Genomic DNA, 15,950 nt, shown 5'->3' on the forward strand with positions numbered 1-15,950 from the left:
CTGTGCTGCAACACTGCCACTCTGCATCTATTCAAGTAAATAGAAGCATAGCTGCAGTAACTCAGCACGGCCGCTATGCGGTGTACTGAGCCATCTGCTTCCGGCACCGACCACTGCATAACTGTTGGTGCTGGAGGCAGCCGGAAAATCTGATCGCTGCGGGGTCCAGGTGTCGGACCGATCATATACTGATGACCTATCCTGTGGACAGGTCATCTGTACGAAAATACCGCCCCATGCCCAGATAACCCCTTTAACCCCTTAGTGACCAGCCCATTTTAGGCCCTAATGACCAAGCTATTTTATTCGTTTTTCTATAGTCGCATTCAAAGAGCTATAACGTTTTTATTTTTTCGTCTACATAGCTGTATGAGGACTTGTTTTTTGCGGGATTAGTTGTGCTTTTTAATAGCACCATTTTTGTGTACATATAATTTTTATATTAACTTTTATTAACCTTTTTGGGGGGGGGGGGGGATTATAAAAAAAAAACTGAAATTCCGCCATTGTTCTATGCGTTTTTAAATTGACGCCGTTCACTATGCGACGTAAATAACATGTCACCTTTATTCTATGGGTCGGTACGATTACGGCGACACCACATATGTAGAGGTTTTTTTATGTTTTACGACTTTTGCACAATAAAAACACTTTTGAACTAAAATTATTTGTTTTTGCATCATCGATTTCCAAGAGCCGTAATTTTTTTATTTTTCCATCAATGTAGTGATTTTTTGGGCTTGTTTTCTGCGGGACAAGACGTAGTTTTGAATGGTACTGTTTTGGGGTGCATGGGACTTATTGATTCATTTTTATTATGACTTTTTTGGGGGGCAATGGAAAAAAATTGCTATTTCGCCATGGTTTTTTGCGTTTTTTTTTTACGGTGTTCACTTTGCGGTTTAAATTACATATTAACTTTATTAATGGAGTCATTACGGTCGCGGCGATACCACATATGTGTACTTTTTTTTTTTTTTTTTACACTTTTACTAAATAAAACCACTTTTTATGGGAAAAAATGGATTTATTTTTTTACTGTACTTTTTATTAATAATCTTTATTTCACTTTGATGACTTATTTTATTAGTCCCACTAGGGGACTTTACTGTGTGATGTTCCGATCGCTGCTATAATGCTCTGGTATACTTCGTATACCAGAGCATTATTGCCTGTCAGTGTAAATCTGACAGGCAATCTGTTAGGACGTGCCTCCGGCGCGTCCTAACAGGCATATGTCCAAGGCAGACCTGAGGGCTTTTATCAGTCCCCCGGCTGCCATGACACCCCATCGGAGACCCGCGATTGCATTCGCAGGCCGCCGATGGGTGACAGAGGGAGCTCACTCCCTCTGTAAACAAAGTTAAATGCCGCGGTCGCTATTGACGGCGGCATTTAACGGGTTAAACGGCCACGATCGAAGTAAACTTCGATCGCGGGTGTTGGAGCAGGAGCTCAGCTGTCATCAGACAGCAGAGCCCCGGCTCCTGCCTGCACGGGAGACCCGTGCAGGACTTAGACTAGGCTGACGTGAAAAGGCGTCAGCCTAGCCTAAAGCCCATTAGTGACCGACGTAAAAAGGCGTATTAGTGGTCACTAAGGGGTTAAGAAAGCCAAACTTGTCAGGTTCTAAATATCATTCCATGCAGATGACCTTTGTGACAATGTGAATTATCCTGCTGAACACAAATAAATTACATTTAATATTAACAGTCTCACCATAGCAGAATCTGGTGAAATTGGAGTTAGTGGACTTGAGTCTTGAGTAGTCTTCTTGCCAACAGCAGCAAATTTACTTGTGTCTGCAACTTCTCCATTAGGTAATAAGCCATCAGCAAACCACACTCTTTTCTGTTCCTTCGGATTCATTCCTGGAAACACGATGGAAAACCAGTAAAACAATGCACAAATCAGATGCTCAAACTTTTGATCAAAAACACAAATAACTCCAAACATTCTACACTTAAAAAGGAACAAATTCTGATTTTAGATTAAGTGGACATTTATTTCAGTATTTGAAACCCCAAACCAGTAGTTGAACATGAACAGAGAAAACATATAGTGGATTGATTTGCACCTCTTCCATGTTTTTGGCTTCCAAATACTGAAGCAAAATACTGACATGTGCATGAGGCCTTACTCCTATTGCACACTAACACGTTTTTGCATTCGCAACTTATCCTCTAAAGTGTGAATGAACTGCGGACCTGTTTGTTTCTATGGCCCATGAATACGACTGTGGTTTACACGGCCTGTGCATTGGCGGAGAGCTTGGACCGCAAAAAAATAGGACATTTATTTACATGGGCCGCATTTGCAGTCCGGGCTCACTGAAATCAATGTGTGCACGGTCTGTGATTTGTGGATTTGCTACGACTGTGTGCATGAGGCCTAAGTTTTCTCTTTTCATAAATATCCAGAGGTTTGTGTAAGATCTCCTACTGTATGCCACTTAGTAGCATAAAACATATGAAGGTAGGAGATGCACAGTAAAAATACTAAAGGAAGTCTGCCTAAAGGGGTTGTCCAGTTTTTATTTATTTAATTGTACTTATTTGTAGAATAGGAAATCAGTTTTCTAATATACTTGTATTAGAAAGTCTGCTCACATACATTTATTATAGTACGAGGCCCCTGTCACAGTGGAATGGAATAGCCCACATATTAGATCTGTGTAATGAAGCTTCCACAGGCTAAGGCCTCATGCACACGGCCGTGCCCGTAATCACTGCCCGTGATTGCAGGCACGGCTGGCCGTGGACAGCCACCTGCATTTTTGGCCCGTGCTCCCATACAAAGTATGTGAGCACGGTCCGTAAAAAGCAAAATATATGACATGTCCTATATTTTGCGGCGGCTTTCTACGGTCCGCGGTCAATAGGAAGGAATGGGTCTGTAACTACGGCCATGTGCATGGGGCCTACCTGAATATGACTAGACATGGCGTCAATCATGTGACCCACCACACGCGTTGGGTCAACATGGGCTATGTGAATAGGAGTAATGGTGGCATAACTATGAACAACTACTTCACCGTGCCTGTATTCACTGTCTCTAGAAGATTTATAAAATAACTGCCTGTCTCTGGGTGATGTCGTTATGTTAATAAAGTTACATTTAAAGTAAAAAATAGACACAACACACAGTAGACAATGGGAAGAATGTAAGAGCTGCTCCTCACAGACATGAGGAGAAGCTGCTGTATAATAACTTCTGCTCCTCAATAACCTATTGTTCACCTGTTATATACCTGGACAGTGTTACCTGAATACCAGTGGTCACATGATGTGGGTCACATGACTGTCCATTTGGTTATCCTATGGGTGTTTTTTATGGACAAATCTGTGGGCTATACCATTTTATAATTTTTTTTTTAGACAGATACCTTTTTTATATCAGTGTAGTTGTATGTGAACAGAATTTTAAATACATGTATATTAGAAGTCTGTATGATTTCCTATTCTATAGATAAATTCATAGAAAAAATAAAATGTGGACAATCCCTTTAAATCTACAGTACATTCTTTCAAAATTCCTACAGGCAACACATGTTCAAAAAAAAATAAAAAAATGCTTGTAGCCAGTTAGTACTAAAATGTGGATAAATAATCACATATCCAGTTCAACATAACCAAGCTTGTTCTAAAGTCTGACTGAAAAGTATCACACAGCTATAAACACACCGTAAATACAACATTGCACCATGACATAAGAAAAGCACTCTGGTCGCGGTCCCTTTAAAGAGGACCTAGTAGCTTTCCTGACATGGTGGTTTCAGTAAATACTTGCCCTTCCTAGAACCATGCCCTGGACTGTTCCAGTTGCATAATGTTGCCGTTGCCCTTCTAATGCACAAAAAACACCATCAGGACAGAAAAAATAGGAGCCTGCATCATTTTTGTGTCAGGTTGCGAACGGTTTTAAATTTGACCAAAAAAAAAACAAAACAGTACCTTCAGGATGCAAAAACATTGTGTGAACAATACGTTTATTTCTCCTAGGAATGTATGAGCAAACTGGGTGTTATCGTTCCCTACACATACTGACACGGTTCAATCAGTACCGACAATATTAGGCGGTGTAGGGACACACCCTGTTGACAAGGGGAACGGTAAAGCCAAGCTGGTCAATTTAGGCGGAGGAGTTTTTTTCCCACGAGCGGAAAAACCGTCTCGCGGGAAAAAGGGGGGACATGCCCTATCTTCGGGCGTTCACACCTCTGACCTCCTATTGACATCAATGGGAGGCAGAGAAAGTGTATTTAGCTGCGTTTTTTGCCCGCGGAACTCAACGGCGTGCAGGCAGAGCAAAATCTGAATTTTGAGGCAGATTTTCCGCCTGCAAAAAACACCGTGTGAGCCCAGACCAAAGAAGGAAACAGAATTTTTAGTCAACAGCTTTTTATTTGGCATTTTAGGTTCTGTTTAGCGAATGCAGGGAGCCTAGTCCTACAAAGTTCTGGTCACTGGATACTACATGGACATCCACTGAATTCCCCTGCTGTTCTCCCGCCATAATTGACCATTAAGGAGATCCTCAGCAATCAACTTGTCTGATAAGGACCAGAAATACGATACAGGATTGTAAGTTCTATATGTGAATACAGAATTAATGTATTATGTGACCCTTTACTATAGCGTGAGAACACATGTGATGGTATCTCTGCACATGAAAAGTCAAGGATGAATTAAAGCAAATATAGACAATGAGGCAGATTTACTAATACGGAAGCGGCTACGTTGAAAATGCAGTTCAAACTGAGCATGTTATAGAGCAGATAAATATATAGTTTTATATACATACACAAGAAGTCATACAGTACACAAAGCTGAAAATATAAAAAATCATTCATTTTTATTAAAGAGGCTCTGTCACCACATTATAAGTGGCCTATCTCCTACATAAGGAGATCGGTGCTATAATGTAGATGACAGCAGTGCTATTAAAAAAAACGATCTATTTTTACCACTTTATTAGCGATTTTAGATTTATGCTAATGTGTTCCTGCTCTTGCTTGTGCTCTCAGTTGGCCACTGGGGGCGCATGGCAAGGTGAGCTCATTCCATCTGTTTACATGTTGTGGTGCTGTATGGTGGTGTCTGTTGCTGTAGTGCTGCACTTGTGGGGGGACGTGGCCCAGAGCCAAGGAGGCTTGGCACGGTCTGTTAGCATGGGTGCTTTTGGACCACTGGGTTGCTCCCTCTGCGGGAGCGGTGCTGCGGTGGCGGGGGCCGCTATGCGGTGCTGCAGCCGATAGAGTAGGGACCCACTTAAGAGAGGTCGCCGTGAAGTGGCAAGTGGGCTTATACAGTTTGATCAAAATGTTTACAAAGAACCTCATGTTCAGGTTTCTAAATTATGTCTAGCGGCTCAGATCAACTGTGGATTGTGCGGTCCATGTCTTGTTTCTCACAATGCTGAATGAGTTGCTTAATGCCCAAGTGGGCGTGTTTTTACTTTAGACCAAGTGGGCGTTGTACAGGGGAGTGTATGACGCTGACCAATCAGAGTCATGCACTCCTCTCCATTCATTTACTCAGCGCATAGGGATCCTGCTAGATCATTATGTGCTGTCTTATACGAACACATTAACAATACTGAAGTGTTTAGACAGTGAATAGACATTCCACGGGATGTCTATTCACAATCTCTGCACTTCGTTACACTGAGGAAGCGTGATCTCGCTGTAAATGACAGGTTACAACGAGATCACGCTTCCTCTGCTGTAACTACCACAGACAGAGTAACGAAGTGCAGAGATTATGAATAGACATTCCGTGGAATGTCTATTCACTGTCTAAACACTTCAGTATTGTTAATGTGTTAGTATAAGACAGCACAGAGATCTAAAAGGATCCCTATGCGCTGACTAAATGAGTGGAGAGGAGTGCATGACGCTGATTGGTCAGCGTCATACACTCCCCTGTACAACGCCCACTTGGTCTAAAGTAAAAATACGCCCACTTGGGAATTAAGCAACTCATTAGCATAAATCTAAAATCGCTAATAAAGTGGTAAAAATAGATAGTTTCTTTTAAATAAAAAGCACTGCTGTCACCTACATTATAGCACCGATCTCCTTATGTAGGAGATAGGGCACTTAAAGAGGCTCTGTCACCACATTATAAGTAAAATGAACATCATTCAATACAGGAGAGATCCAAACAATGTTGCTATATATGGACTAAAAAGGATGGACCACAATTAGAGCGCCACAATTCATGTGCTAGATAAAACATCAAGTTGTAAAGTACCCAACATAGGACAATATTGAAGGGTCACCAAGACTGGCACTACTCTGGGCTAACGGGCCTAGTGTTACAATGGGTAAGATACCTATTTAGGACTTGTTTATTTCTTCTACAGGCACCTACAGTGAAGGAAATAAGTATTTGATCCCTTGCTGATTTTGTAAGTTTGCCCGCTGTCAAAGTCATGAACAGTCTAGAATTTTTAGGCTAGGTTAATTTTACCAGTGAGAGATAGATTATAAAAAAAAAAAGAAAATCACATAGTCAAAATTATATATATTTATTTGCATTGTGCACAGAGAAATAAGTATTTGATCCCCTACCAACCATTAAGAGTTCAGCCTCCTCCAGACCAGTTACACGCTCCAAATCAACTTGGTGCCTGCATTAAAGACAGCTGTCTTACATGGTCACCTGTATAAAAAACTCCTGTCCACAGACTCATATAATCAGTCTGACTCTAACCTCTACAACATGGGCAAGACCAAACAGCTTTCTAAGGATGTCAGGGACAAGATCATAGACCTGCACAAGGCTGGAATGGGCTACAAAACCATAAGTAAGACGCTGGGTGAGAAGGAGACAACTGTTGGTGCAATAGTAAGAAAATGGAAGACATACAAAATGACTGTCAATCGACATCGATCTGGGGCTCCATGCAAAATCTCACCTCGTGGAGTATCCTTGATCCTGAGGAAGGTGAGAGCTCAGCCGAAAACTACACGGGGGGAACTTGTTAATGATCTCAAGGCAGCTGGGACCACAGTCACCAAGAAAACCATTGGTAACCCATTACGCCGTAATGGATTAAAATCCTGCAGTGCCCGCAAGGTCCCCCTGCTCAAGAAGGCACATGTACATGCCCGTCTGAAGTTTGCAAATGAACATCTGGATGATTCTGAGTGTGATTGGGAGAAGGTGCTGTGGTTAGATGAGACTAAAATTAAGCTCTTTGGCATTCACTCAACTCGCCGTGTTTGGAGGAAGAGAAATGCTGCCTATGACCCAAAGAACACCGTCCCCACTGTCAAGCATGGAGGTGGAAACATTATGTTTTGGGGGTGTTTCTCTGCTAAGGGCACAGGACTACTTCACCGCATCAATGGGAGAATGGATGGAGCCATGTACCGTCAAATCCTGAGTGACAACCTCCTTCCCTCCACCAGGACATTAAAAATGGCTCGTGGCTGGGTCTTTCAGCATGACAATGACCCGAAACATACAGCCAAGGCAACAAAGGAGTGGCTCAAAAAGAAGCACATTAAAGTCATGGAGTGGCCTAGCCAGTCTCCAGACCTTAATTCCATCGAAAACTTATGGAGGGAGCTGAAGATCCGAGCTGCCAAGCGACAGCCTCGAAATCTTAATGATTTACAGATGATCTGCAAAGAGGAGTGGGCCAAAATTCCATCTAACATGTGTGCAAACCTCATCATCAACTACAAAAAACGTCTGACTGCTGTGCTTGCCAACAAGGGTTTTGCCACCAAGTATTAAGTCTTGTTTGCCAAAGGGATCAAATACTTATTTCTCTGTGCACAATGCAAATAAATATATATAATTTTGACAATGTGATTTTCTTTTTTTTTTATATATACTCTATCTCTCACTGGTAAAATTAACCTAGCCTAAAAATTCTAGACTGTTCATGTCTTTGACAGTGGGCAAACTTACAAAATCAGCAAGGGATCAAATACTTATTTCCTTCACTGTATTTACGATCTTTGCTGTCTTAGAGGTAGTGTGCAAAGCGGCTGTGAATGATACATGCCAGATGGTCACTTCTTAGATGCTTTACTTATAGCCATATGCTTTGTGCCCCTCTTTTTGCAGGTATTAGCACTAAAACATAATGAACTCTGGGCCTTATAGTTCAATATTGTCCTATTTTGGGTACTTTACACATTAATTTTTTTGGTACTCGAATTGTGGTCCTTCAATACATAGCAACTATTTTGGGATCTCTCCTGTATTGAATGATGTTCATTTTTATGATGGAGCCAAATTAATGATTTTTTATATTTTCAACCATGGGTAGTGTATGTATAAGATTCTGTGGAGTTACTATAAATAATTACTGGTTTTAAGTCACCTAGTCGCTATTTGAATTGTTTGTCCTGTGACACATATGCTTAAAATATATAGTTTTGTAGCAAAAGTTTGTGTAATATGTACATTTATAGATTTAAACCTCTGCTCATTTTGGGATTAGGAGGCCAGTGGGTGGTCCTAATCACTGATTGACAGCCATTCACACTCATACAGGGATGGTTGTCACTGAGTAGGACCGCCCACTAGACTTCTAAACCCAGAATGAGCAGAGGTTTTTAATGAATAAATGACAAGTTCTACTAAATCTTTTGCTACAAAACTCTAATCAATCTGCTCTAGAACATGCTGCCCGCAGACTGGACTGCATTTTCAACGCAACAGGTTCCCTTTAATTTAGACAGCTAAGAATCAGACTAAAATGCGCTAAATTTATCACACTGGCTCATGTTGGATGATAAATTCAGATCAATAGCAACTTCTGTCTAACTTTATGCCACCTCTTTACTCCACTTTCTTGTGCAAACATCTTTTCTTTTTGAAGCATTTAATTGATAAATTTGTCTAAAATGACTTGCGTTACAAGGAAGTTGCAATTTAGACCAGAATTCTGGAGCAACACCAATAGTAAATCTGTCCCAATATGTTCTGAGTGTAAAAGAGCATAAGCACAATCACATCAAAGGATCAAAAGCATTTAAATATCTTTTATCCCATGCCCAAAGCTTCCCGACCTGTGATGGGTCACCGGTGAAGTCATTTACCGCCACAGTTGTAGATCTTGAACACATTCTGCACTTACCTAGAACTGAATGACAATGTCTCTTCGTGCAAAGACCATTCAATCATTTATTAACTTGTTGCTGGGACTGCTTGAACAGTATTTGATTTAAAGAGGGTAAAGGGCACCATTATACAGTCTATAGTGTGTTACAATGGGGATGTAAACGGAGCATTCCATAATGTAAAGCCCAGACTGATTCACATGGAATACCAACATCTGAAAGATTTTCAGAGAGGGTTAAATAAAGGGCCCGGTCACCTGGCCGACGGGCATTGGCATCAAGTTTATTTTAATGGTCATTGGCGAATGGCATTGCAATAGGCAGGGATTAACTCACGCCACACTGTGTAACGGATATACTTCAGTTTGTGTGTGTGTAGTGGGCACTTGGCGTACACTGCACATGTGAAATACAGTGTCTGTAAAGGGTCAAACTGTACCTGTCAAAACGTTAACCATCAGTGATTTTAAAGTCTAGCTTTAGAAGAACAAAGAAAGAATTAAGTTAAGCAAACAAATGTTAAACTGGGCGCAGATAAAGGGTAAAAACAGAATCTTCTACGTATAGACTGTGTTATGCCTAGTGTGTGCACAACTTTTATTTTTGGTGTTCTTTCGTACATGGTTTCTACAGGTTCAGCACTAGGCATAACACAGTGAGACAGCTTTCCCCGGAGTGCTCCTTTAACTCTAAATTCAGTTTTGGGAGCAATATTCTCTTCCAGCTCATTCATTTCTGTGGATAATAAAGGAATAGAAGATATTTAAGTGCATACTCCTCCTTTGAATCTGTAGGTGCTCATGTTTCCCAAACAATTATTTTCCATCTATTCATCAGCTCTGATTTACCTTCAGCTCCTGGTTGTTTAAGAACTGAGCCAGGCACCAAAATAGTGGGTGGAGGAGAGAGAATTGTACCTGCTGCCTGTGCCTGCACGAAAGGAGGAATGGTAGAACAGTACTCAGAGGGGATAGTGGGATTTGGACTAGGAGCAGTTGGACTCATCATCCTCTCAATGGCCTGTACTAAAGGAAGGGAAACAAAACACAAACTTTTGATAGGGATACACTAACTAGTGCACAAAAGATCTGTGGAGAATGAGGGAAATTTCACCCGAGAGGATAGAAAATAGTAATCAGGAGAAAGGAAATTAAGATCAGAACAAAAACAGATGTTTCTGAGGAAGGTGGGTAGAAGCAGTTGTAGAGTTCTAGAAGAAGAGTTCGCACTGACATCCTCTAGGTGACAACTACCAGCATCATTACAAATCCTGGCTCTAGATCAGGCGTCAGCAACCTTCAGGACTCCTGCTGTTGTGAAACTACAACCCCCAGCATGCCATGACAGCCAAATGCTTTATTATTTCAGCCAAAGGCTGTCAGGGCACACTGGAATTGTAGTTTTACAACAGCTTGAGTTTCGAAGGTTGCTGACCCCTGCTCTAGATGCTACAGCTGGCATCGAATGGATTGCTTAAAAATGCAGAACATTATTTTTGTGCTGTGTTCATAGAACATCCAGATATGGACAGATTTCTCTTGCTTTAATTTGTTGCATCCGCATAGATTTGACAAAGGCTGAAAATGCAATAACTGAAAAGATCAGAAAATATGTGATGGAAAATTACAGGCCGGCCAACTGGCGGGCAGCTCAACATTTATGGCACGGTTTTCCGATTCATGTTGCTGTTTAAGGAAGTCAGTAAGTTGGAAAAAGGTTAGTAAAGAATGAAATAGAACATCAAGTGTCACATCTACGGGTGGTTAACCATGCCTAGTGGCTTGGGAAAAACATAAATAATAAATATAGTATAGTAGGATCCTTACCTTTAGTGATAAAGTCATAGCAAACCACACAGACTCTCGCTTCTTTGTCCAGGTACTGCAGCCTAGACTTTTGACTACAGCAGACAGTACAAAAAACCTAAGTAAACAAAATCCATCGTAAATAAGGATGTGGTTTACGGGATTACATGCCTCTGATCTATAAATACATGTAGATGATTTACCAGGTGACTAAACTGGAACTACACCCAGCACACTTCACTTTAAATACCTTTAAAAGACGTTTCTTATTTCTCTCTGATGTAGGTACCTTCCGTTTTCTCACATTTATTAGTGACAAAGGGACACTTTCCCTTCCGTCAGAATAGAATCACCACATCAGGCTGTGTGTATGTTTACATCCAATATTCTATTGTTTTAATGCATCCCACCACTCGGTGTATACAACTCCTATGCAGTCCTATGTGCTTGATCCTGCAACCATGTGTGATCACCATTCCTTCTGTCCCCTAACCAACAGAAAGACAGGGGGCAGATGGAATAGAGCAGCGGAGAAACACAAAAATCATGAAATTTCAATTTGCAGGTAAATATTTCCGCTTGCAATTTAACACGTCACCAAAATGAGCACTTTTCTGGGAATAGGAGATGTTGGTTAAATGGTCAATGTGGATGTCATATTGTGGCAAGAGTACAAAATGCTCCCGAGCCACTGGTTGATCACTGGAGTAGAGTAACACATGACAGCAGAACCAGACACATAGGTTTGCATAGGAGCTGTAGGCAGGCTTCGTTTGTAGTCTGTAACTATTAATGCATACACTGAATGGCCACTGTATTAGAGACGCCGGCCCTTTCATTATTGGAGTTTCCCTGCATGTGAGTTCGACACGTGACCGCGGAGTTCAGCATAAAATCATGTGAGAACGTTTTCCGTGGATCAGCTTCAGTGTAAGTCCCCATTAGAATGGAAAAATCAAGCGATCTGAGTGACTTTAAACGAGCCATGGTTATCAATGCTAGACTAGTTGGAGCCAGTATTTCAAAAACTGCCAACCTTGTGGGGTTTTCTCCTGCAATGGTATTGAGAGTAAACCGAGAACGGTGTGATTGAGGAAAAACATCCAGCAAGTGGAATCTTTCTGACGATAGGGGTCAGAGGAGAATGTCAATGTATGGGTGGGGAATGTTGATATGTTTCATGTGAGAGTTTCACTCATTGCAGGTACTGTAAGTGCTTGTAGGGGATGGAATACGCTTGTGTTGTGGAAAATGTAATACTGGTTTGTTTTAATAAAAAGTTACCCGATTAAAAAAAAAAAAAAAAAATTCTCAAGCATTTTGCTTTTGCAGCTTGTATATATTAGAGTACATTGCAAGCTGCTGGATGCCGTTCACTATCAATTCCATCAGAGGAGCTTCCTGTTGGCTCAGTCTCCTGTCCCTTCTGATCACTCATCTGAGTGAATTATGAGCAAATCAAAGTTTTTGTTTTATTTGATCAGAATTTAACTTAGATGAGCATTCAGGAGAAGACAGGGATGCTGTTTTTTTGTTTTGGTTTTGTTTTTTAAGATCACATAATAGATGCAATGCAATAAAAAAAAATGATGCAAAGTTGTCTATAGTCTTTAAATGTGTTGGAGAAAAATAAAAACGCTAGTAAAAAAAAAAAAAAATGCACTTACACTTCTTCAATGTAACAGAGGATGTTCTTAGATTTGGCTTTCTGACGTTTTTAGATTAAGCTTTCATGCAAGCAAGATTGTAATGTAAAAACAAACTTAACTCGTTACCAGAAAGTGTTAAAATACCTAAAACATTAAATTTAGAGACGGACGTTCTGGATAATTCCATCTATAGGATAGCGTTTTACAGAACATGACATAAGATTCTGCAAACACCAAATACACACATTTAGGCCCCATGCATACGACCGTGGAAAAACTCTAGTTACGGACCGCAATACGATCCGCAACTACAGACTCGCCCGGTTCTATTGGCCACGGACACCTTTCCGTAGCGCTACGGAAAGGTGTCCGTGCCGGGAAATATGGAGCATGTCCTACTTTTTGGATTTTGCGGGCTGTGATTACCGGCATGGCCGTGTGCATCAGGCCTTACAGCACTAACAAATCGTGTACTGTTCTGGTCAGCATCACAAATACTATAGCAATGTTTGTGTCTCCACCTGGATGTATATGAATGTAAATGTGACGCACTTACATATCCATCAAGGAGTAAATCCTTTTTGGACCTCGCTTACATATATGTAGGAACTTTAAAAAGAGTAGCAAATTTATGTGTACATGGAGTTAAAAAACATTTGCAAACAGCAAAAGTTGTGGGCAGTCATGAAGACAAGGGTCTTAACGGCACAAAGCCAGTTCTACAGTGTGATGTCCCCTTAAAACTATTATAACCATTCCATATGACCAACTTACTTTTCCACAAGCTCTACAATGGTGTCTCCGCTTAGTAAAAGTAAACCTAGTGCTGCAGTTCATGCAGTTCGGAGCTTCAGAATCAGGAATCCATGTTGGCTGCCTCTGACCAGGTAGTGGATTTTCCATTGCCTCATTCTCCGGTCTTTCCACTGCTTCCGTCACACTGAGCTCAGGACTCTCATCAGTATCTTCATTCACCGATCCTCTCGAAACACTGTGAGTGCGCAAGCTGTTTGATCCAGGTTCTTCAGGCGTTTGGTCAGAAAGAGTTCTTTCTAAATTCTTATTATTTAGCTTTTCAGGTTGGCTAAGAGTTAAAGACTTTGGTGGCTGATTAAATAACTGTTTTGGCCTAGCACCTCCAACGTGAGAAGCCATAGCAGCACCTGTAAGATTCCCTTGATTTTGAGTTGGAGGTGGAGAAACCGCTTTATTCTGTGAAGCTTCCACTGTGCTGCTCTGTGCTTTGCCTTGATCTATTTCCTGAGACTGTAACGCATCACCGACAACGCTAGTCCCACTTGATTCAGCCCAAGTTAAATCACATGCTGCAAGGTTTTCCAAAGCTGTTTCTTTATTCAAAGGAACGCATTCCTCACTAAGAAAAGCATCAAGTTCTGCATCACTAATGTATGTGTCATTTAACAATAGGTCATTATGGTCACTTATGAAATCAGATAATACAGCATTTTCAAAATCAGGGCTATAAATGTTGTCTGTAAGGGCTGGGCTCGGAGTAACAGCCTTGCATTTTTCCATTGTAGGCAATTCGGCAACAGGTTGTTGCGGCAAATCGTTGTCTGCGGACGTAATTTCACTAGCTATACATTTCTCTGTAGGTACAGATAACAGAGAGGTGGGTTGTAAGGACGCATTTTTACAACTCGGTTTCTCAGGGTCATTTGGTAAAACACCAGAATTTACTTCTTCTGAGACTTGGTTATAAAGCTCCAAAGTATTGTCTTTCACAGAAGAATCACTATCTTGTTCAAATTCTGTACGAGTCTGCTCACGGAGTGCGGATGCGGCGGAAGCCTTCGATTGTTCATCCTTGCACTCGGAGGTGATCATATTTGTGATCTCATGTTTCTCCACAGATGAACATTCATTTTGGCAAGCACCAAAATTGCTATAAATCTCACTTTTCAATCCAAGATCTGCATTTTCTGTACTCAACATTGAGACATCTAAATTTGCTGCTGCTTTTATTGCCTTAGGCTCAAAAGTAAGTGTATCGGCTAATTCAGCCTCCTGTACTGTTGACTTCAGGCCAGTTTGGTCTTCTGTCAATGGCTCATAACAGAGATCATCACTTACATAGCCATCAGTGCTGGAGGAACTAGAAGTACTAGTGGAGTCAATACTAGATGCATAGTCAGAAGCTTCTCTTGAATCGTCTAAGTTAGCGGTAAGATCTGAGGTGACATAGATATTTGCACTACTAGCTTCAGGGCTTAGGTCGAGCAGATTTGATTGGCTTTCAGGTAACCAGTCTGATTCCCTTGTAGAGACATCTGCACAAAGTTGTTCCTCATTTACTAATGAAATGGTCAGATCTGAAGCTGGAACTGTAAAGAAACCTGGGTCAGAAAGCAATTCAAGGTCAGAGACAACATTTCCGCTAGGCTGGAGAGCATCAGGAATGAATGACTCATTGCTACTTGCTGTATGAAGCAAGCGGCCGGTGTCACTAATAAGGTCACATATAGGAACGCTACTCCTCCCAGTGCTTGATTCATCTTCATTGGATTTTCCTTCCTCTACACAAGATAAGAGATCTGGGCCAGTGACATTTCTTTCACCTTGTGATACTGGAGTGACATTTTTAAGGTCTTCCTCATTCAGACAGACAGGAGACGGAGGTTCTTCGTGGCTACTGCCGTAAGACGGTTTCCCAGGAGCTGGGAAATCTGGCTGCAGATAGAAGTTACCTGAAGAAAGAGCACTTTGGTTTGGGCTGGGAGGTGCGTCGCATGACTGGAAAGTTTCCAACTCGTCTGTATAAAGAAAGTAAGAAAGTAAAAGCTTCAAGCCCCAATCTAGGTTTATATATACAGAATTCTGTTTCTATTTTGTAAACACTTCTGCGCTCCCTCTTCTGTTATGTGGGGCACAGTGTATCACAAAATAAACAGACTGCATACTAAATACTATCGATTTGGTCATTTTTACCCATTTTACCTCATTAAATAGTGGACAAGAACCTCCAACTTTTCTGTTTAAAAATCAGGTTCTGCCGCAGTGGCTGCGGTCTGTATTATAAGGAATATTGTACCCCTTTTTAATAAAGCTTAAAAGTATATTAGAAGTCATCTCAAAGTTCCAGGACCTGCATAAATGTACTCAGCCTGCGTCCTCATGATTTTATATGGTCATCCTCTCCTCAATGACTTCTAATAGTCTTAAAATTACAGAAAAAATACATCTATTACCCTATATAAAACGGGGGGCAAGAGCACAGAAGGTCCACCACGGAAAGATAAACTTCTGTACCTCTATTGGGCCAATGTTACATTAACGTTACTTAAGGGGGCACGCGTCCATTTTTCCCCACTTTAGTGATTTAAGCAGATGGCAGCCCTTTACTCAAAATGTGACACATCCAGATGTCTAGGTGATATCAGGCTAGCTGAG

The 15,950-nt window shown here is 41.1% G+C and overlaps 1 protein-coding gene across 4 annotated transcripts in view; it reads right to left on the bottom strand.

The window, feature by feature from the left end:
* Positions 1-15,950, bottom strand: part of ZFYVE16 (zinc finger FYVE-type containing 16) — an 86,572-nt gene that overhangs the window by 52,803 nt on the left and 17,819 nt on the right. For 2 of the 4 annotated variants that reach the window (XM_075837869.1, XM_075837859.1), the window contains exons 3-6: positions 13,314-15,313; positions 10,912-11,008; positions 9,934-10,110; positions 1,720-1,871 (exon numbers count right to left, since the gene is read on the bottom strand). In XM_075837869.1, the coding sequence (XP_075693984.1) occupies positions 1,720-1,871; positions 9,934-10,110; positions 10,912-11,008; positions 13,314-15,313 (2,426 nt within the window). The remainder of the gene's footprint in view (positions 1-1,719; positions 1,872-9,933; positions 10,111-10,911; positions 11,009-13,313; positions 15,314-15,950) is intronic. The other 2 variants (XM_075837879.1, XM_075837889.1) reach the window with 2 other exon arrangements.

This window comes from Rhinoderma darwinii, chromosome 1, assembly GCF_050947455.1.
Source record: "Rhinoderma darwinii isolate aRhiDar2 chromosome 1, aRhiDar2.hap1, whole genome shotgun sequence".
Taxonomy (NCBI): Eukaryota; Metazoa; Chordata; class Amphibia; order Anura; family Rhinodermatidae; genus Rhinoderma; species Rhinoderma darwinii.